At 42.0% G+C, this 21819-nt stretch overlaps 2 protein-coding genes and 1 pseudogene across 2 annotated transcripts; all 3 read left to right on the top strand.

Moving 5' to 3' along the window:
- The first annotated feature begins 5583 nt into the window (after positions 1–5583).
- On the top strand, positions 5584–6456 carry LOC148215206 (olfactory receptor 6M1-like). Its single transcript, XM_088143892.1, has one exon. The coding sequence runs from the start codon at positions 5584–5586 to the stop codon at positions 6454–6456; it is 873 nt and encodes a 290-aa protein (XP_088000018.1).
- A 7248-nt stretch (positions 6457–13704) lies between these two features.
- On the top strand, positions 13705–14649 carry LOC112543170 (olfactory receptor 6E1-like). The gene has a single exon (XM_025177384.2). The coding sequence runs from the start codon at positions 13705–13707 to the stop codon at positions 14647–14649; it is 945 nt and encodes a 314-aa protein (XP_025033152.2).
- Positions 14650–17440: 2791 nt separating this feature from the next.
- Positions 17441–18389, top strand: LOC112543168 (olfactory receptor 6E1-like; annotated as a pseudogene).
- Positions 18390–21819: the final 3430 nt, after the last annotated feature.

Here is a 21819-nt window from a genome sequence, read left to right as displayed (position 1 = left end):
AAGCTTCACAAAGCTGATTCCAATGACTATGAGAAGACTTTGGTGGCTTGATTTGCTTTTTTTCTTTTTTCCTCCATGAGAAAAAAGTAGGAACATTGATCTTGTAGATTTTGGCTATTGACTGATTCTAGTATTGGAAATTTGAGGGCTGCAAAGATAAAAAATGGGGCATATTTTGAATTTGGGAAGGGTCAAAAACATAAGATTTGGATGCAAGAGACTCTTCAACCTTCCACCTCACTCACAAACCAGAAATCTGATCTGTATGAACGTGTTCCTATTGTTTGCAATGGATTAAATCTCTGTAGAGGAGAAGGAGGGGAAAAATACCTATTTGCTTCCTGGTCTGTAGCCAGGCTTGCCTGGGGAGCGCTGAAATTGGATTGTCCTACTCACTGAGTCGCTTATGGCTATGAGAAAGATAGTGACAATATTAGAATGCAATAGAGATGTCAATATGTTCAAACTGATCTCATGTATTTTAAAAAGCATTAAAATTGATACTATTTAAAAATGTATTTTTTTTTTTCTAAAAAACATGGCATAGGATAAATATGGCCTGTCCCAGTGGCCTCACACGAGACTTGGTTTTCTTTTCTGAGCAGTGGCAATGTGATCCGAAGGGGGAATTACATCTGTCCCGCCTGTCATGGTCTGATCATGCCCTGGTGGCCTTGAGATTCTCCTATGCCATCCCCTTCTGCAGGGAGGCAGGACCCATTTGATTGGTCCATGCCCAGCGACTGATGGATGCAATGGGATTCCAGAGGGAGCTGGGGACTATACCTGAGGATCTGCTGCATGGTCCAGTGGAGGCCCTGGCTGCCACCTGGAATAGGAGGGTGGCTAAGGCCTTGGACAAGATCGTGCCTGTGCGACCTGTCTCGACCCATCGAGTCCGGTACTCCCAGTGGTTTATGGAGGAGTTGAGGGTTCTGAAAAGGATTAAGAGACGTCTAGAGCGCCGCTGCAGGAAAACAAGGTCCAAATCCACCCGAACACAGGCTAGGGCTGCTATTAAAGCCTACCTTGTGGCTCTTTAAGATCACTTGATCTCTTCTAGGAAAGGTGGGCCCAGTGACCCACCTACAGGGCCATGCAGAGGAATTTTCTGGGCATCTGGTGGATAAAATCACTCGGATACATCCCAGTTGGATGCCAAGCATGTGGCATGGCCTGTGGAGACGCCTGGGGTACATACTTATCCTGTTATCTGGGAACAGTTTGATCCTGTTGGACCTGAGGAAATGGACAGGGTCCTCCAAGCTGTAAATGCCACCACCTGTCAATTAGATCCATGCACTTCCTGGCTGGTTAAGGCAGCTTGGGAGGTAATGTGTGGGTGGGTCCAGGTGATGGTGAATTCATCCTTGAGAGAGGGAGTGTGTCTAGTGGCCTTTAAAGAGGCACTGGTGCACCCCCTCCTCAAGAAACCATCACTGGATCCCACCTTACTGGACAATTTTTGTCCAGTCTCCCACCTTCCCTTTTTAGGGAAGGTGGTTGAGAAGGTGGTGGCATTGCAGCTCCAGAGGATCCTGAATGAAAAGGATTATCTGGACCTTTTCAGTCGGGTTTCAGGCCTGGACTTGGGACTGAAACAGCATGGCTCGCATTTTTGGATGATCTCTGGCAGGAGCGGATGGGGGTAGTGCATCCATCTTTGCTCTTCCTGACCTCTTAGCAGCTTTCGATACCATCGACCATGGTATCCTTTTGGGTCGGCTTGGGGAGTTGGGGGCGGGTGGCATAGTTTTGTGCTGGTTCATCGCCCTCCTCCAAGGCCGGTCCCAATTGGAGTTGATAGGGAGCACCTTTGTGGGGTGCCACAGGGTTTGTAACTTCCCCGCTCCTTTTTAACATCTACATGAAACCACTGGGCAAGATGATACCCAGTTATAGATCTCCATCCCAGGTGATGTGAGTGATGCTGTTTCTACCCTTTCGCGGTCCCTGGAGGCTGTGGGGGTCTGGATGGGGAGCAACAGGCTTCAGCTGAACCCTGGTAAGACAGAGTGGCTATGAGTTAGGGGATCCTCTATATCTGGAAGTTTACCATCTTTGGTTCTGGAGGGGGTTGCGCTACCCCAAACAGACCTGGTGTGTAATCTGGGGGTCCTCCTGGACCCATGACTCCTGATCAAAGATCAGCTGGCAGTCGTGGCCAGGAGGGCCTTTGCTCAACTACGTGTTGTGCATCAGTTATGCCCTTTCCTGGATTGGGAGTCCCACCAGTCAGTCACTTATGCCCTGGTCATCTCCCGCATAGACTATTGCAATGCGTTCTACATGGGGCTACCCTTGAAAAGTATCCAGAAGCTTCATCTGGTTCAAAATGCAGCCACATGGGCAATTTTAGGTGTCCCAAAGATGGCACATGTTATACCTTTGCTGCGTGAGCTGCATTGGGTGCCAGTTTGCTTCCAGATCCAATTCAAGGTGTTGGTTATCACCTTTAAAGCCCTACATGGCATGGGAACAGGTATCTGAGGGACAGTCTCACCCCCATTCTATCTACCCATCCCACCTGGTCAGGCAGAGGGGTATGCTGCAGACCCCTTCGATGAAAGAGTGTCGACTTGGGGGTCCAGAAAGAGACCCTTCTCTGCTGTGGCCCCCACCCTATTGAATAGTCTTCCCCCAGCAGGCCCCAACTCTCTTGTCCTTCTGGAAAGCAGTCAAGACCTGGCTCTGCCAACTGGCGTGAGGGGAAAAAAGGGGCAACTAACCCTGGGGTGGCTAGCGCCTTGAAGGTGCTCCCATATATTAACATCTTACTGATCATCAAGATCTTGGAAGCAATTATTATTTGAGTATGTGTCTGCTTTTATTCTATCATTAGTGTATTTTATATTGTTTTAATTGTATTTAAATTGATATTTATTGTTGTTTTATTGTGAACTGCCCAGAGTCACTTTTCGTGAGATGGGCGGTATCTAAATTTCAAATATAAATAAAACAAATAAATAAACCAAAGTTTGGAAAAATAACAAACTGAGCAAAAATAATGATGTTAAAGAATTATTCGGTTTAGAAATACTGTAGCATCTCTGACTTTTCCACAAGATCTCTGAAGGCCATAACAGGGCTTTTGGGTGGAAGAAGAATCTCCATGGAAATTCCTCCCTACAGAAATATGCCTGGCTCTATCTTCCTTCTCTTTACCGCATCAGGTGAAATAACTTCTTCCCTTGGTGTCTTCTTATGTTATGGTGGGTTTTAGCATTCTTACTCAATTGACCCTCATTCATCTGTGTATGTGTTTATGTTTTGTTGCTGTTATGGGGCTGAAGTTATGCACTGCAAGCTAGGAAAAATTGCCTCTCAGGCCTAATGTCATTAAAGTTTCATGCCATCAGAATTAATATATTATTTATAAATTTCAGTTCCTCAGAAACCTATTAGGGCACTGATGTGTCTCCAAGGAATTATCTCAACTTAGGCTTGTTCTAATGTTGTTCTGTTTATCTGGATGTGAAGGAATGGCTTTGTAGTCTTGGAATTAATCAGCTGCTAAAGCTTTAAAGTTCACAGTATAGCCAGACCTCTCATTAACGACACTGTTAATTCCCAGAGTTCCATTTTCCAGGCCAGTATTTTCTCCTAATTCACGTATTCCATACAAGAAGGACTCTTGAGGTGCTTCCAGATAAAACATGTATTTCATCATGCCTAGGCATGATTCAGAGATAGCAATAGGAACCTCCAGAGATCAGAATCAGTCTGGTGGCCTTTACCTCCCATCGTCTGGAGCAGATATGGCCAAGAGGAAGTCATAAGAGGAGGTATAGGCTAAAACTGGAGACCCTAAACTGGGAAAAGGTCACCTTGAATGCTCATTTGTCCTGGATGACTTCTAGGGCCACTTGTCAACAGTACAAGCAGGAGAACTTCACTGCCTATGATGGTACAGAATTTCATAGCTTCCAATATGTTGCTTGAAGTAGCACAGACAATGAGGATCAGTAATTATGTTTCATGGTTTGGGGGTCATTGGGAGTAATTCTTATGTTATAAAATTTCAGTCCCGGAGGATCAGCTTGGTTCTTCCTTCCAGGAGACATAGGCTTCAGGAAGAGGACATGTACTTCATAGTCATATGATGCTTGAATAAAGGTTTGAGATGAAGATTCCTCCCATCAGTCAACAAGGAATGAGAGCAAACAGTGCTGGGAGTTTCAAAGGAGAAGGATGCAAATTTCCATTGACAGAAGAAAGTGCAGGGGGGAGGACCCACTTCTACATCAATGTCACCCATGAGGTTTTACCTTATTACTGCGAGCTCTACGTATCTTAAAAGAATGTCTCTTATGGAAAATATGTTTTACTTGTACTGATAGAGAAACTGAAATCCACGCATGGTAAGTTAAGAGTTCCTGCATGGTTTTTGGGGAGTCTCAATTTTCCCTTGGTGCCATTTCCATACTCTTTTCACCTCTGCATATTCTGCTGAATATATCTTTCTTCTCTATATAGATCAGCATGCCACAGCTTTCATATCATAGAGAGTATTTCAACATGCAATGTGAAAATAAATAATTTGAGTGAAGAGTGCATAACAGCAACAATGCCAGCAAGACAATATCACTTGAAATGGAGATAAAATCCACAAGGGAGTAGTGTTTGATTTCTCATTTTTAAAATCTTATGATCATAGTACTGATGAGTTTAGTAAAATGCTTCAGAAAGTCATTTCAGCTGTAATCCTACACACTGTTACCTGAGAGAAGATCCTATTGAAGTAAATGTATTTAATTTCAGATAAACATGCACTAGATTGTAAAAGCTCTCCAGAAATAGGTCTTAAGTGTTAGGTGGAATTTATACCGTGTTGCACATGATTGCACTCTTAATACTGTTTGAAAATTGAAGCGTATCTTTTAACTTGGGTTGGAAGATTGAGACTGTTGTTTGATTTTTTTTAAAATATGCAAATTAGAAATAAATACATTTCCAGTGAAGGTTATGCTGTACTTGATATATAATAACATTTTAATATATATTCAAATAAATTATAGAAGTACGGGAATCTTCCTTCCTTCCCTCCTTCCTTCCTTCCTTCCTTCCTTCCTTCCTTCCTTCCTTCCTTCCTTCCTTCCTTCCTTCCTTCCTTCCTTCCTTCCTTCCTTCCTTCCTTCCTTCCTTCCTTCCTTCCTTCCTCAGAACTCCTTGTTTTATTAAAAACCACACCTGCGTTTTGTGTCTGGAAAATCAGTGATCCAACAAAACTGTCTTTGTGTCCAGAGTCACATTCTGAAGGAAAGTTGAGCATCAGTTCTCAATTTCAGCTCCTTGGGAGAAGACATTTCAATGTTGGTGTGTTTCTATGAGAAAAGGCATGATGAAGTATGTCTAGCTCTATGGCCTTCAGGAGACTGTTTCTGGTGCCCTATTGTAAGAGGTCTTCAGATTTGGACCTGGGAGGAGAAGGCAGAACTTTTTTTTTAATTGTATCATTCTTCACTGGGTTGTTCCTCCACTCCATCCTTCTCCACCAGCAAATTCATGATGGGATCTAGGAATCAGAATAGCACGGCTCAAGTGACAGAGTTCATCTTAATCTGTTTCCAACTTCCAAGGAACATGGAACTCTTTCTTCTTTCATTGCTTCTGATTGTGTTTTTCTTCACCTTAGCTGGGAACCTCATGATTATCCCTCTGGTGGTCATGGACCAACGCCTCCAAACCCCCATGTACTTCTTCCTCTGCAACCTCTCCTTCCTGGAGATACTTTTTGTTCTGACAATCACACCAAAGATGATGATGGATCTGGTCTCCCTGAGTAAATCCATTTCTTTCTTAGCCTGCATGATTCAGTGCTATTCTTATTTCTTCCTTGGTACCTGTGAAATCATCCTGATTGCCGTGATGGCCTTTGATCGCTACATTGCTGTTTGTCATCCTCTGCACTACACCATCATCATGAATGGCCGTGTCTGCTTGAATTTGATATCGGGGTGCTGGATTGGTGCTTTCATTAATAATTTTGGGCCCATGATTCTCCTGAGCCAACTGTCCTTCTGCAGCTCTAATGTTATTGACCATTTCTTCTGTGACTATGCTCCGATGATAAAGCTTTCTTGCAATGATGTAGATACTCTCCTGGCTCTGGAATCTATCCTCTCTGCTCTGGTGTTGCTCAGTTCCTTGTGTGTAACTGTTGTCTCTTACCTCTACATAATTGTCACTGTTTTGAGCATGCAGACCAGTGGCAGTCTTAGGAAGACTTTCTCAACCTGCGCCTCTCATCTCACAGTTGCTTCCATCTTCTATGGCAGTACCATCTTCATGTACTCTTTCCCCAGTGAGGGTCGGTCTCGGGATGTCCAGAAAGCAGTGGCAGTTCTTACTGCTGTAGTTATCCCATTACTGAACCCTTTTATTTACACTCTGAGGAACGAGAAGATCAAGGAGGCTCTCCGAGATTGTTTGCGGAGGCAGAAACATGTCTCGTGAGTAGGAAGGCATTGGAAGCACTTAGCCAACCTTGGCTGATCTCAAACAAATCTAAATAGAGTTGGATTTTGAGGACCAGTACTGGAATTCTCCTGTATTGAGACTGAAATTCTTGTTTGACTGTTCCTTACATCTCAGCATCTCTTGTTTAACCTTTCACTCTCCTTGGCTTTTATCTGACTTTCTAAGTCTCTATTAGAGGAATGTATCTGGTGATGTAGTTCCAAAGGCGTGTGTAAGTATGCAAGGAAAGAAATTATTTTCACCCAGGTGATGTGAGACTGTCACAACACCCTTTTAAAAAACGCCCTTTTATGTCACAGTACCAATGCTGTTTAAAACACTTAAAAGAAACATTTAGTTGATGTAGATTTTAATAATCTGATTTGTTTCCAGTTGTGATTTAAGGCACTTGTATAGTGGGATGGGTGGCATACAAGTTTGATTTATAAATAAAATAAATTAATTAATCACTAAATTAAATCTTAGATGAGAAATACCTGCAAATGGAAAATAGAGCAGAAATAGGAGTGATAAAATAGTTATGGATATTTAGAGGTATGTGAATATGATGGTTGGGAGGAAAAAAGTAAGATGTTGTGTCCAAATATAGATCAATTACTGTTGGCTCATCCTAGCCGGGATGCAATGTGTCAGGTTCGGTCAGCACGGGGCTTCGGGAAGCTCGCAGCCAGGCCACGCGAACTCCACCGGCGGTAGCTAGCGAGGAAAAGAGGAACTGGAAGCGCCGCTAATTAACGGGCCACCTGCGCCCAGCCAAACAGGAAAACCGCAGCGGAAGCTTTAACTATACACTGATAACGGCGCGAGCCAACAATGAACGGGGCCGCAGGCAGCGAAACAAGATCACAACGCAGCACAGAACCCTCGGGCTCGCACGTAACGGGGAGGGACCAACCCAAGCCGGAGGGGGACTGCCAATCAAGGACAATGGACCCTGACCGAACCTGCCATCATGGACAATCAAGAGGGATTATTGGGGAGCCGATAATCCGCAGCGGTAACGCGATCGCACGGCGGAAAAAAGCGCGGGAAGGGGGGAATATAACGAGTGATGCAATTGTACCAAGCCAGTCCTGGCTTTGCTTGTGACTGCTACGTTACGCATGAGTAAACCTCTTTTGTGAACTACACGTGTCACGGGAGTTTCTCTGTCGAACGGGGCAAACCTTACACAATGGAAGGAAAGTGACATAAATCCATTCCTGTATATGTTGCAGAATGCCAGCTGGGTGATACACTCCCTATAGTTCAACGCAGCCCTGCTTTTCACTCTTTCTCCAATCCTGCAGCCCACGACACCGGTGTCCCAATGCTTCCTGGGAGGGCTGCTCCTTCCACTGTTCCTAGCTGTGTAGGAAAAGGAACATCAGCCACATGGATGGATGGTGTCATGAGCCATGGTTCAGAGTCTGCCTCTGAATCTGATTCCGGCAATGTTGCTCCAGCTGATCAGGCACAGGCATCTCATGATCAGCTGGAGCAGTCAGATGATGAGGCACAACCCCCAAGCCCCAGGTCCAGACACATGTAGAGGTGAGCAGAGCAGCATCAATCGAGGAGACTCCTCGCAAGGCAAAGGGTGAGGCCTGAATCATTGCAGCCAGCTGCCAGCCAAGAGATTGACGGAATTGCTTTGCCTTCGCTCTCTGTTGGAAAGCAACCATTTGAAAACTAGCTCATGTCTTGTATGCATCCTGAATTCCTGACTTCTGGACTGGCTGACTACGTGACTTCGCTTCGTGACTTCTGGCATTGTAATTAGACTACTCTTTTGCTACTCGGACTACAAATGCTACTTGACTTTGATAAGTTTTTGTTTCTCAGTTGGTTTCCTTCTGCTCCTTGGCAACTGGGTCTGCTACCTTGAAACAGAACAGATGGGATGAAAGAGGCGGGTAGAAAGATTGGGAATCATTCATGGTCAAGATGGAGCTTTGTGTTCAACTAGAACATTGATTTGGTGTGATAAAAAATCCAGCCAATCCTAACTTTTCTACTGCAGGAAGATGGCATTTATATTGAACCAATGCCAGCTAAAGCCTGGGGGAGTTTACCTACCACTATAATGAAATGGGCAGTCCAATGCTGGGCACATGAAAATCTTTGATATAGTTATTTCTCCCAAAAGTTGTCGCCTTAGCCATTCCAAACCACCAATGAGGTCTTTCCCATCACTACAAGGTATCACTAGAACAGAAATTGGTATTTAATATTTAACTGACATTTAACTGTAATGTATGAGTCACTTCCTCATGAGATGGGTGGTGTCTAAATTCAAAAAATGGAAATAAATAAATAAATAAATAAATAAGCCAGCTGCATCTGATGTTTGAAAGACAATACTCCAGACTTGATACACATTCGTTATTTTGCGTCTAGTGCTGTTTTAAGAAATGTATCTGAGAACTATATTAACTTGGATTTAATTGGATATCACACGCAGTTATGAAACCCATCGAAATCCTGTCCTACACAAGGCATTTTGCAATTATTTCCAAGGGATTTGCAACTCTGCCTCCATTCCAGTTGTAAGATTGATTTGATTATCCATTCCGTTCAGATCACAGAATACACATCAGTTCTGTTCAAACCAATTTTGAGTGGACGCGTGCAAGGGCACATTTCCAAAGCTCATTCAAAATGGTGGAAATCCAATGGGCTTGGCTGTGTCCATCGGACAGTTTTAATAAAACTGAACTTCCCCCTGGGAAAGTGGATTCAGGCTGGAGATTGAAAATCGCCTAGGCTCCCACAACATGATCCACCAGTAAACCATGATTTACGAATCACAGTGGTTGAGTTCAGATACGTGAAGAGAAAACTAAACCACAACAAAATTCAGTGTATGACATCAGAGAGGCTGATATAGAGTGCATTCTGTGGAAAAAATGCACGTAAAGATGTTCTTGCATGTCTGGATTCCAAAACAGTAGCCAGTGAGAGAGCAGACGGAGGACCCATGGCATTGTAATGGAAGGCATGTGCGAGGAGGAAACGGGAACGGAAGAGCAAGGCTATCAGGAGGGAGGGAGTACATTCCAGGAGAGGGCACAGGGCAAGCGCTTTCTCAGCCCGCAGCAAGACCATGAGAAGAGGAAGAAGAGGCTTAGGCTAGCCCCTTCCTAGAGTCTCACGGGGCATATCCACTAGTTGCTTTAGCATAGATTTCATCTGGCGAGATTCTGTCTTTAGGGTGCAGGCTAATAAAGGAACTATACTGGACTGGACTGCCTCATTGTTGTTCTTGGGCTGGGCCTGACCGGTATAGATGCCTTTCTTACACCACAAGTGTATTTCCTACAGTGCACAATCCATTTCTCTGTTCTGTGAGAAAGCAAAGATATCACCCCTTGGGAATTGTCACCCCCAAAGACCTAACACTTTTTGCACCTCACTCTTCAAAAAGTAACAAGCTCTACATCTTGCTTTACAAATCACCAAGGTTACGTTCACACATGTTAACACAAAAGAAAACCACAACAAAACTTGGCATGTTGCGTGAGAGAGGCCAATATAAAGCACACAATGATTTGCTCTGTCTTTGGATTTGACGTCAATAGAGGAAGCGGACAGAGAATGCATGAATTCATTCATTCATTCATTCATTCATTCATTCATTCATTCATTCATTTCTTTAGATTTAGTTATTTAGTTATTTAGTTATTTAGTTGTTTAGTTATTTAGTTATTTAGTTATTTAGTTATTTAGTTATTTAGTTATTTAGTTATTTAGTTATTTAGTTATTTAGTTATTTAGTTATTTAGTTATTTATATGGCTGCCCAATTCACACATAATGATTCCGGGCAGCTTACAGGAATAAAAATCCCAAATACAAAACCCATTGCACCCACCCCCCACTCCCTGGGGACAACAATACATTTACATGAGCCATTTGATGGGCTCCGGGTCGACCTGGGATCCTCAGGCCCGCTGGCAAAACCATGTCTTCAGAGCCTTGCAGAAGAGCATCAAGGCGGGGGCCAGTCTTACCTGTATGATAGAGATTTCCTGCAATTCACAATATGTTTCTCTGCTCCTTGAGAAGTCCCTGAAGGATTTTCACAAGCCAATTTCAAATGTATCTTGCACCATATGCTTCAAAACTGTAAGCAGCTCCATTGTTTATGAGAGGTTGCTTCCAGGTTCATGTGCTGTGAAAAGATATAGAAGAAGAAGGCAGCAAAATTGCACAGAGGACACACCTCTGAGCCAAGCAGGCAAGGCGTCTTCTCAAAGCATTGAGAATGGAGAACGTGATGCTTCCCAAAAACTGAATTAAGGGGTAACATTTTAACAGATACTTTTGCTTTGCCTCGGATTCGTAAGCAAAATCAGCATAGTTTGGCAATCTAGAAAGTGACGTTTACTAGCAGAAATAAAATGACAAAATTGCAATGGGATTATGAAAATGTTTTTCATACTTTTTATGTCGATTGCATGGTGAAAATATTATGCCTGCCAAAAATAAGTGAGGGAGGAAAAATTGGATAGGTGTTTTTACCCTGCCTCTGATCTGTAACCACGTTAAAGATAACATACTGTAATAACCTAGAAGATAGCTGTCAGCAGCATAAATCAGATGATGAAAAGCAAAGAGATCATGAAAATTTAATGAATGGTTTTTTAGTGCAGTTAGCAAGGGGTGAGTATTTTTGCCAGTTTTCTATGCCTGTGGTTCTCAAGAGTGGTGGGCTATAAAATTGCTCTGTAAAACTAAGAAACTAAGCGAGTTCAAAAGTGGTAGATTAAGTCAGGTGATTTCTAATGTGCAATGCTTAGGACTGGTTTAGAAGCAAACATAATTTAAATTTGGTTCCAACAATTTATATGGGAATCCACTACAGAACTTAGTAAAACTTCTCAATGATGTTTGCTTTAATCATTCTTTTTAAATTAAGCCACAATTGGTAGAATTCCCACTTCACTCTATTCCATGTACCATAAATACCTACTCCATGTCACATATAAACCACATTTTGACTAGGTGCAATGTCACTTTTTATTATTTAGAATAACCTTTTTTTTTTTCCTTAAGAAACCCTCTGGCTAGATTTCTTTGATGAACGTACATTGTGGGGGTGAAAACATCAGCATTATTTTCCTGTTTATTTCCAGATGCAGTTCAGAAATGCAGATTTTGATTGTAAATGGTTGGGGAAATCTGAATGTCTAACTTATATCTCTTATTCAGCCCTATTTTGGAAGAACATTTTATGAAAGTCCATGTTTAGAAATTGGCTGATTGAAAATCGAGCAGTTGTCTTTTTGTTGTCTTTTCACCACTCTCCCATTTATAATTAAGTTTGGTTCCCTGAATTGAACCCCGAAAGGCACAGTGTGGCTGACCCATTATTCAGTTGCCCCGATCCAATCCGGCAAGGGAAGAGCATCGAGAGAAGCAGCTTGGGCAGAGATGCGCCTCTGAAAGAAAGTTTCCTCCTGAATTACACTGTTCCTTCGGTCCCATGGCACTGACAGACCCTTAGAAATCAATGAAAATCAAATGCACTGCTTCACAGGACAGTTTGCCTTCATGCCAACCCCTTGGAAGCACCAGAAATGAAATTGAGGCTGAAAAGAGGAGAAATGACCTGAAGCCAGGCTGGGAAAAGGTCCCTCTATTGTCAGGAGACTTAGAAAATATTTAAGAAGGGGAAAAATTTCTTCCCCCTGCCCCCCCTCGCTCTTGCAAAAGGTGAGCCCTGTAAATATTATTGCTTTCATTTTCTTTTAAGCCTGGAAATGAAGTTCTCTAGGCAGAAGAGGGAGAATTAAAAAAAAAAAATGCAGTTAAATTTCTATCAAAGTTAGTCGTCATTCAGGGTAAGGCTTTGATCCGTCTCCAGTCTTTCTCTCCTGGGCAAATGCTCACATTATGTGCACTTACATGCATATCTGGGTCATGACAGAGAATATTGTGTCATGAGAACAGCTGCAACTTGGTCATCACTGGGATCAGAAGGGAGATCAGTTCTACACTCAAGCAGCCCTGGGTTACTGCTGGCTTGAACCAATCTCCCTTCTCTGATGTTCTCCAAACAGGACAAGAGGTTGAAGAGAAGGTTAACTTTTCTTTCATGCTGCCAACATAGAGATGATGTCATAGAGTGTCCCCCCAAAACTGGGGTGACTCTAGGAACATCATCTTTCTGTTACTTTTAATGCCTTGCAGCAACAAGAGGGAGGTGGGACCATAGGACAGAGAAGCAACAGGATGAAGGATTCTTCTGATTGTGTCTAGTATAGAAACCATCTTTATGTGCCCCCTTAGTTCTTTTTCTGAACTTTTTTTGTTCAAAAATCCCCAAAAGAGTGACTAGAAGCCACAGTGTGTCAAAGGAAGCTGTCCAAGGATGCAGCTGATCTGCTGTTCTTGCGGCAGGATAAATCCAGACTGCAAAGTAACTATACATTTGACTAGCTCTGCTTTGTTAAATTCAACTACTTTGTTAACAGTGGTGGAGTTACCTTTTTTGAGGGGGGCCTTAAACTTTGTGAATTTGAAGTACCAATTTTTTCTCTTAATATCCATTAGCACAGTTGCAAGGAAGGAAAGCGGGTGAACACTCATTAGCTGATACACTAAAGGAGTTCTGAAAACATCTGAGGGAAATTCATGGATTTCCCTTTAGCAAAATGAGAAGGCTCCAGAGAAATAGAGAAGCAAAAATGCCATGACTGTATCCTGCCTTGTAGCAGCTACACAGAGAAGGTGCCTGGACTACATCTTTTCCAAAACCTCTTCTTACTCTAAATTTGCTCTGTTCTGTAGAGCTTCCATAAGATCAGTGAAATTTTTTTTGGGAATGTCCTTAAATCTGTCAGTTAACTTGGAATTTAGCTAAAGATTAGGAAAGGGAATGTGGAACCATCTCAGGTGAAAGGTCTGGAGATCACTGAGCAAAGGTGAAATAATCAGACAAACATCATGCAGAAAAAAGTTCTTTCAATGTCCACAAGGATGAATTGCTTTGGACAGGTTTAAAAATGGGGGGGGGGAGGTGTCATTTCTCCTCTTGGATTAACCACAGCTTGAATTAACCTACTTAGAATGACTTATTAGAACTGGCTTGGTCTGATTCAAACCATCACTTTTTAACTTCTCTTTGATTTTAATACAATGAATGAAAACTGATGAAATGATGCCCATTTGAAGTATGTGACTAAAAAAAATGGAGCCCTGGAGATTAATTTTTTTTCACTCTATTTTTAGGAATGAGCTAATGGCAAACAGCACCACAGTGAGGGAATTCATACTGTTGGGGTTGACTGACAACCATGAATTTGAAGTTATCCTTTTCCTCCTCCTGTTTGGGATTTATCTTTTGACATTAATAGGAAACATGCTGATTATTATTATCACACTGTTGAATGCCCAACTCCATAGCCCAATGTATTTCTTCCTCCGACACGTGGCATGGGTGGAGATTGGGTATATGAGTACCATCATTCCCAAAGCACTGGCCAACATAGCCACTGGCAGTAAGAGCATCTCTTTCGTTGGCTGTTTCATACAGATGTTCCTTCACTTTGTCCTTGGCACCACTGAGTTCCTTCTACTGGCTGCAATGTCTGCTGATCGATACGTAGCAATCTGTAACCCTCTTCACTATTCAACCATCATGAATGGACGAATCTGCTCATTATTGGTACTTTCTTGCTGGGCTGGGGGGTTATCACTAATTCTAGTTCCATCCTTGGTTTTCTTTCAAATGCCATTTTGTGGTCCTAACATCATCAATCATTTCTTTTGTGACAATGGACCACTGATCAAACTAGCGTGTGTTGACATCAGGCTCCTAGAACTGATTGATTTTGTGATTGCCATATTCTCTCTGTTTGGGACTTTAAGTGTTAACATTGTGTCTTATGTCAAAATCATTTCCACAATTCTGCGCATCCCATCAACTACAGGGAGGAAGAAGACCTTTTCCACTTGTGCTTCTCACATGACTGTGGTCTCCATCACTTACAGCAGTTGTATTTTCATGTACATCAAGCCAAAAGGCACCAGCAAATTAGAGTTCAACAAAATAGTGGCTCTTTTGAATACTGTCATAGCATCTCTTTTAATCCCATTCATATATTGTTTGAGGAACAGACAAGTGCAGGATGCTTTGAGGGCTGAACTGAAACAATGGATTTGGTTTTGCAAGAAATTGAGATGATTTACCATTGATATGACCCTGAACTAGATTTTCATGTTTAACTTCTTATATTGCATCTTGAAACTATGGCACGTGCTGCTATCAGAGGTAATGATCACCAAGTGAGATGGTTTTACAAGAGGACTTGAGAATACATACAGAATTGGATGATGAGTGACTGAAATGTCTAATTGCTATCAAAGGCAGAATGCCTGAAATACTGGTTGCTAATGAGGAATAATGGAAGGAGACAATCACCCTTCTGTCCTAGTTGTGAGTTTACCAATCACATCTGGTTGTATCCTTTGTGACCTAGCATGCATCAGCCCTTCAACCAATGCAGCCTCAGAGCTCTTCTCATCTTCTAAAGTGGAAAATACAGCCTGACTACTTCTACCTGAGTATGTTTCATAAACTGGCCCTGTATGTGACATAAGCCTGTCAGGTTCAGCCCAAAGAACTCCACGAGACTATGCAATTTCAGTTCTGTTGCGTTTATTAGCTTCCACCTCTAGACAGAATCTCACCAGACTGAACCCAAGTTCCCAAGCCAGCCAGCCACAACACCATGAAATCCTTAGGGAGGTGCCAGCCTCATCTTCTTGAACTTCCCACGCTCCTGTTGGGGGCTAAGAACACGCTTATCTCCCTGAGCATGGCCTTGATAAGTCCATTCCATCACAAAGCTACACAATATAATAAATTGCTGCTATGATTCACTTATGGTGTCACAAAAGTGGGCTATGGGGCTCTGTGGTTATGGAAAATCACCAGGAAATTTTCCTCAGTGATGAACCTGAATATAAGACAGAATCCGAGGTGATGGCATAAAACATGATATCCAAGCTAGGAAATGTTGCTGATGTAGAAATTCTAGCTAATTTGAATTTGTTGGGTAATTCAAACCAACCTACAAGATTTCCTGCTCTTTAATCATGGCATCTCATTTCCCAGGACCTACCAAGAATTCATCCAAAATTGTTTTTGATATTGGGGAAAGATGGTAGGAGAGACCTCCCTCCCTTCTTTTCTTTCCTCACCATGGCTTCCAGCTGTCACTTTTAGACTCCTGAAGTTATCCCAATAAATGGGATAGCTTGAAAGAAGAGGGAAGTTCTTGAAACAACTCAGAATGCAAAGAGGTTGGGATCTCCTGTGTCTCCAGGTTGGAATAAGAAGCACATCAGAGAAAATTGTGCAGTTGTTTTCATCTTCTCTTTGAAGGAAATATTTGTAGACATCTAGTTTCCACTAGACAACCCATGACCCATTTGGACATCTTTTCCATACCTAAACAGAGAAACAGAATGACCACCGGTGGGCAAAAAAGCGGTGGGAGTGGGAGCAACTTCCAGCTTCTGGCCGACTTCCCCTTTGACTTTCCTTGTGGGAAGCTGGCAGGGACCATTGGATATCTTTTCTTTCTTTCTTTCTTTCTTTCTTTCTTTCTTTCTTTCTTTCTTTCTTTCTTTCTTTCTTTCTTTCTTTCTTCCTTCCTTCCTTCCTTCCTTCCTTCCTTCCTTCCTTCCTTCCTTCCTTCCTTCCTTCCTTCCTTCCTTCCTCTCTGCTACCCCCACCCATGCAACTTCCCACAACTGAGTTTAGACTTCCTACCAGCTTCCCCATTGACTTGTGGGAATCTTCCAGGGCACATTGAAATGACAATCATGTGACCTGAATCAGCAAGAACTTTCCCACATTTCAATCCCACAGGAGTAATTGGTCCTGAATTTTGTACACATTCTGTAAATTTTGCGCAATTGAAGATTACAAACAATGAGACATGAAAGTTTTATAGATTCAGAAGTGCAAATGATGATAAAGATATTTTGGCACAAACTGGTTCTCTGCAGAATCTTAATTTACAGGGCTATGTTGCTGTAACTGGAGCACTAAGAGACATAGCTGGAGCAGTAGATTTTCTGTTGAAACTGGGAGGTTAGAAGATAGAGTTTATAGACATGTGTTACATCTGTGTAAATAAGGAAATAAGAATAACATTTTTAGGAAGCATCATTTGGATGTCAACATACGACTGAGATATAACATTTTTGGCATGGAATCAATATTTTGATTCCCTTCAATATCCCTTCACTCAAGGTTGGGGTGCACAAATCAACAAGACAACAAGACAATGGTCAGATAAAAAATATCTGAGTCTGGGGCAGAAGTGTCTCAGAAACTATGCTCCGAAGTTCTTATAAAGGGAGGGAGAGGGGAAGCACATTTAGACTTGAAAAATTCTGTTACTATAACCTTATAATAAAAGGAGTATTAGCTTGTGTGTCTTTGGTTTCCACGTTTGGTCTGCCTTGGAGGGCCGACACCTAATTTGTTTGAGAACACCCCAGGTTTTGGAAGAATCAGATGAACTTTTTCATGCAGAGAGAGAATGAATTCTCTGAAGAACCAGGGGTGCCATAAACACATCAACAAATTAACCTTCTTAATTACAATGAGAATTGCTGCAGAACGAACATATGGGAAACCATCAAAGGCATTGGCATATATATTTTTTTCTATTTACAAGAGAGGAAAGGGCTTGAAAAAGGTCTCTGTCCTACCCCCTCCAATCTGCATTATTATTCACTTTGTCTCGCTAACAACTCTTTCCTCCACTGATACATGTAAACATTTTTACTATTGTTTTCTGTAATATCAATTTAACAGTTCTCCCATTCATCCTGTTTTTTAAACTCTTCTTATTGATTAGTACCACTGCAAAAGCAATCAAATCATTTTTTTCAATAGTCTGTAAGAAAGGCTGGATGCATTGGAACTTTTCCATTTTTCTGAAAGTTTTGCCCCAGAAATGACTCACAATGGAGCGGCAGAAATACCGAACAAGACAACGGTGGTCTCTGAGTTCATCCTTGTGGGTTTCACCCACATCCGATGGCTGCAGATCCTCCTCTTCTGGCTTCTCCTTCTCACTTACCTTTTAACCATCCTGGGAAACCTTCTCATCATCTACATCACTCTAGTCGACCATCGCCTCCAGACCCCCATGTACTTTTTCCTCAGGAACTTCTCTTTCTTGGAAATAGGATTCACTTCTTCTGCCATCCCTAAAGCTTTGTTTAACTTGGCCTCGGGCAACAACACCATTTCTCTTGCTGGCTGTTTCACACAGTCCTTTTTCTATTTCATTTTGGCCACCACTGAATTCTTTATTCTGGCCACAATGTCCTTTGACCGGTATGTGGCCATCTGCAACCCCCTCCGTTACACAACCATCATGAATAGCCACTTCTGCACACAATTAGTGGCAGGTTCTTGGACTGTCAGCTTCCTTTATCTCATTATGCCTCTTATTCTGTTGTTTCGTTTGCCCTTCTGTGGTCCAAACATCATCAATCACTTCTTCTGTGACAACATGCCACTGATCAAGCTTGCTTGCACTAATACCCAATTCCTTGAACTGCTGGATTTTCTCTTGGCCACCTTTACCGTCCTGGGGACTTTAGGCATCACAATCATTTCCTACATTAAAATCATTGTTGCTGTCATGCACATCCCTTCCAGAACGGGCAGGCAAAAGGCCTTCTCTACTTGTGCTTCTCACACTGCGGTAGTTTTCATCACCTATGGGAGCTGCATTTTCATGTATGTGAAGCCCACACAAAGTGGGGGGCTGGACCTCAGTAAAAACGGTAGGTGTTCTGAACAATGTGGTCTCTCCTTTGCTCAACCCCTTCATTTACAGCCTGAGAAACAGGCAGGTGAAAACAGCTTTGAAGGATGCCTGTGGATGGAGATGAACATCTTCTAATCAGGGAAGTGGCCTCCTTCAATATAGGAGCTCCCTGAGGCACATGTGAATGAATGGAACGGCATGGACAACATCGGTTGGACTTTAACGTATAGACTCCATGTCTCCATCTTTAAGATGATAAAGATGATAAACTGAGAGAAAAGAAAGACAGGGGAAAAACACGGGACTTGGAAGAAAACTTTGTTCATCCTTTGTTACCATTGTAGATGCTGCCCAATTAATATGGACCAAATGAAAAGAGGCACCATATGAAAAAGTTCACTCAAGTCATGTTTAGCTGCAGATCAGTTCACTGACACACCTGTGTTAGCTTTGGGGAAAGAATGTGGGAATACCTTACCTTGCTGTTGCCTTCTTTGGGGAAGAGGATGATGAAGTTTTGCTTCCCAGGTAGCATAAATGCAACATTGTAAGCTTTTTTACCTGTAAGCCTGGAAAAAGTTTTTGTGGCTTAGTGTGGTGAGTGAATGGGCCAGTTGGTGTGCTTATGATTCAGTAACTTGAGCCTGGGCAGAAAGTGAGCTCACTGAATATCTGTCTGATGTAGAAGTTAAGGGCTTGGATCAGGAGTGTGAAGTCCGAGGTTCAGGTCCACCCTCAGCCATGGGAACATTGGCAGACTTGGGCCAGATCTTCTCCCTCATTCTACTGTCCTCCATCTTGCAGGGTTATCACGGGAATAAAGAGAGATCCCATAGGAGGTATTTTGAGCTCCCACCAATGGCAGAGTTCAAATCTCACAAAATAACATGGTGCACATCCATTTTGAGTAATGTTTTCTATTTTGGTGGATGTTCTCCAAAATATCTATTATGGGAAGACCAAAAGGGCTTAATGTTGCTTCAAAACAAAACAAAACCTTAAAATAAGGAAGTGTATCCAGAAGGTTACCAATAAATATTCTCCACTCTATCAGTAATTAAAAGGCTGACTCCATTTTTGTGGTAGGTAAATTAGTATGCCGAGGCTTAATACAAGAGAAGAACTAAAATCTCTGCAATAAGCATTACAAAATTATGTGAAATGTTAGAGGGAGAAGGCAAAAGATGAGCATTAACTCCATGGATATATGCACTATTGTAGGCTTGTTATCTTGAGAGGAAGCCATCATTGACCTGTAAAGGAATAAACTTTGATCTTAGTGTGGGCACTTCTGAAATGCAATAGTCCTCCTTTCTATTTCCCTTTCTTCACTCTTTTCCATTCTATCATTCTCTCTTCCTTATTACGTAGAAACAATTTAATATTCCAGTTCTGGTCAATGTCACTAGTTTGAAATAGGCAGAATGCACGTTTATTAAATTTAATTGTATTTTTTTAATGTTAAGGCGGGGAAATACAAAACCCAACAGCATCCACAGAAAAAAAGATAATTCTAGTTATACTTTTGAAAAAGGTAGCCTAGATATATCATACTGGGTTAAATAAAGTAAAAGGGGAAAAGAGGAAAAAAGCAACTAGTTAATAGAAAAGTGATCCATATAACTCTACTTAACAATATCAGATTAATTCAATCCTTAAGGTTCTCATTAAATCTAGACCATATATTAATGTATTAACATATTGCATTCTCTTCTCATTTTTGGGAGATAGAAACTTTTAAAAAAGAGATAACAAATTCATATCCTTGATCCATTGCAATGTGAGTTCAGTGGTGTGACTATGAAAATCATTTGATGAACATGAAAGGAAGGTGTGAAGGTGGAGAACACCAATTTTTTTTTTTTTTTAGGGCTAAGATCTCTGGTGCTGAAAGATGGAATAACAAGATGAGACACATTGCTTCATGCAAAATTCTTTTAACCTGAACAGGAAGAGGATCCAGTTAATATTCTGGAAGAAAGTACCTCCTTTTGAACACAGTTGATCAAGACAAATGTATAGGAATTCAGCTTTACACTCACTGGCTTTCTACACCTATAAACCTATGGATCACTAGGAGTAGTAGAGTTAAAGTGATTGAATTAATTATTTTACACTATTTACCACCTACTCCAATCCCAAAGGACTTTGGATAGTATACAACATTCAATCACAAGAAGGTCAAACTATAAATCCTAAGTCAAACTAAAGACCCAAGATGGCCCCCCACGTCCAACCAGCTGGAACTGAAGCTGTACTGAAGTAATACAGAATTGACTTGCTTGCAGAAATTCAATCTTGTGAGACCTACTTATACTTCCAGAAATTTGGAGCTGATACAGAGAAGGCTGGCTGTCTTGTCCCCACCCCACCCCCATGGGCCTTGTGAGGAAGGGGGGCATTTGGTGGGTCCTCTGCAAACTTACTTATTTTCCTCGTCTAAAAGACTAACTTTGCATGCCTCTGTGTAACACACCTCCAATTGGTTAGACTGATACTCCATTGTTTCTTTCTTTTAGTTCAGCTCTTTTTTTGTTTTTCTTCTTCTGTCTCTGACCTGTGCAGTTCTGCTATATACCTGACTTATTCTCTTTGGAATGGAGGAAAGCATGCTATCCTCTCAGTTCTTGGCTGAAAGCTAAACATAGAGACCTCTGTCAATTCTAAATGCCATCCCTAATAAAGTGGAAATAGTTCAACTTCCCAGTCTTGGGATGGAGAGCTCTTATGAAATGTGTCCTGTCCAGGCCCCTCTTGGCCTCTCCTTACTGCTTCCATCTGCACTCCTTTCCTTCTCCAGTGAGATGTTATTTTCATGTATTGAAAGTGCTATTTCAAGGAAGAAGAATATCTGTTTGAATTTATATTTGTATGTCTGTATTTGTATTTTAATTCAAAGAAGGAAGGAAGGAAGGAAGGAAGGAAGGAAGGAAGGAAGGAAGGAAGGAAGGAAGGAAGGAAGGGAGGGAGGGAGGGAGGGAGGGAGGGAGGGAAGGAAGGAAGGAAGGAAGGAAGGAAGGAAGGAAGGAAGGAAGGAAGGAAGGGTAGAAGGAAGGAAGGGTAGAAGGAATGAAGGAGAATTAAATTGCTATTAACAGGAGAATGTCATCATTTTCAGCTTTCCCTACTCAAGGAGGGCTGGAGCTATTGATTTTAGACAACAACAAAACCTAAGTGTATTGGCTATCCTGAAAGGAAATTAAGTCATGCACTGACATTTTCTATGCTCAAGACCAACCCCACCAAACAGGAGACCAAGGAAATGGCCACAGATGACCACTGAATGGTGGGGAGCAAACACTTTACAGATAAAGGCTGGTGTGGGTCTTCCGGGCTGTGTGGCCGTGTTCTGGAAGTTTTGTTTCCTAATGTTTCACCAGCATCTGTGACCGGCATCTTCAGAATGCAGGAGCATAGACAGGAGCAGTTCTCTCTGTGCCCAGGATGATGTCATCCTGCCCTCTGAAGATGCCAGTCACAGATGCTGGCGAAACATTAGGAAACAAAACTTCCAGAACACGGCCACACAGCCCAGAAGACCCACACCAGCCTTC

The sequence above is a fragment of the Python bivittatus genome, unplaced genomic scaffold, assembly GCF_059951505.1.
Source record: "Python bivittatus isolate LINGU-HERP-01145 unplaced genomic scaffold, Pbiv_v1 ctg000430_np1212, whole genome shotgun sequence".
In the NCBI taxonomy this organism is placed as follows: Eukaryota; Metazoa; Chordata; class Lepidosauria; order Squamata; family Pythonidae; genus Python; species Python bivittatus.
The sequence above is the reverse complement of the archived record's forward strand: the minus strand, read 5'-3'. Positions and strand labels throughout refer to the sequence as shown.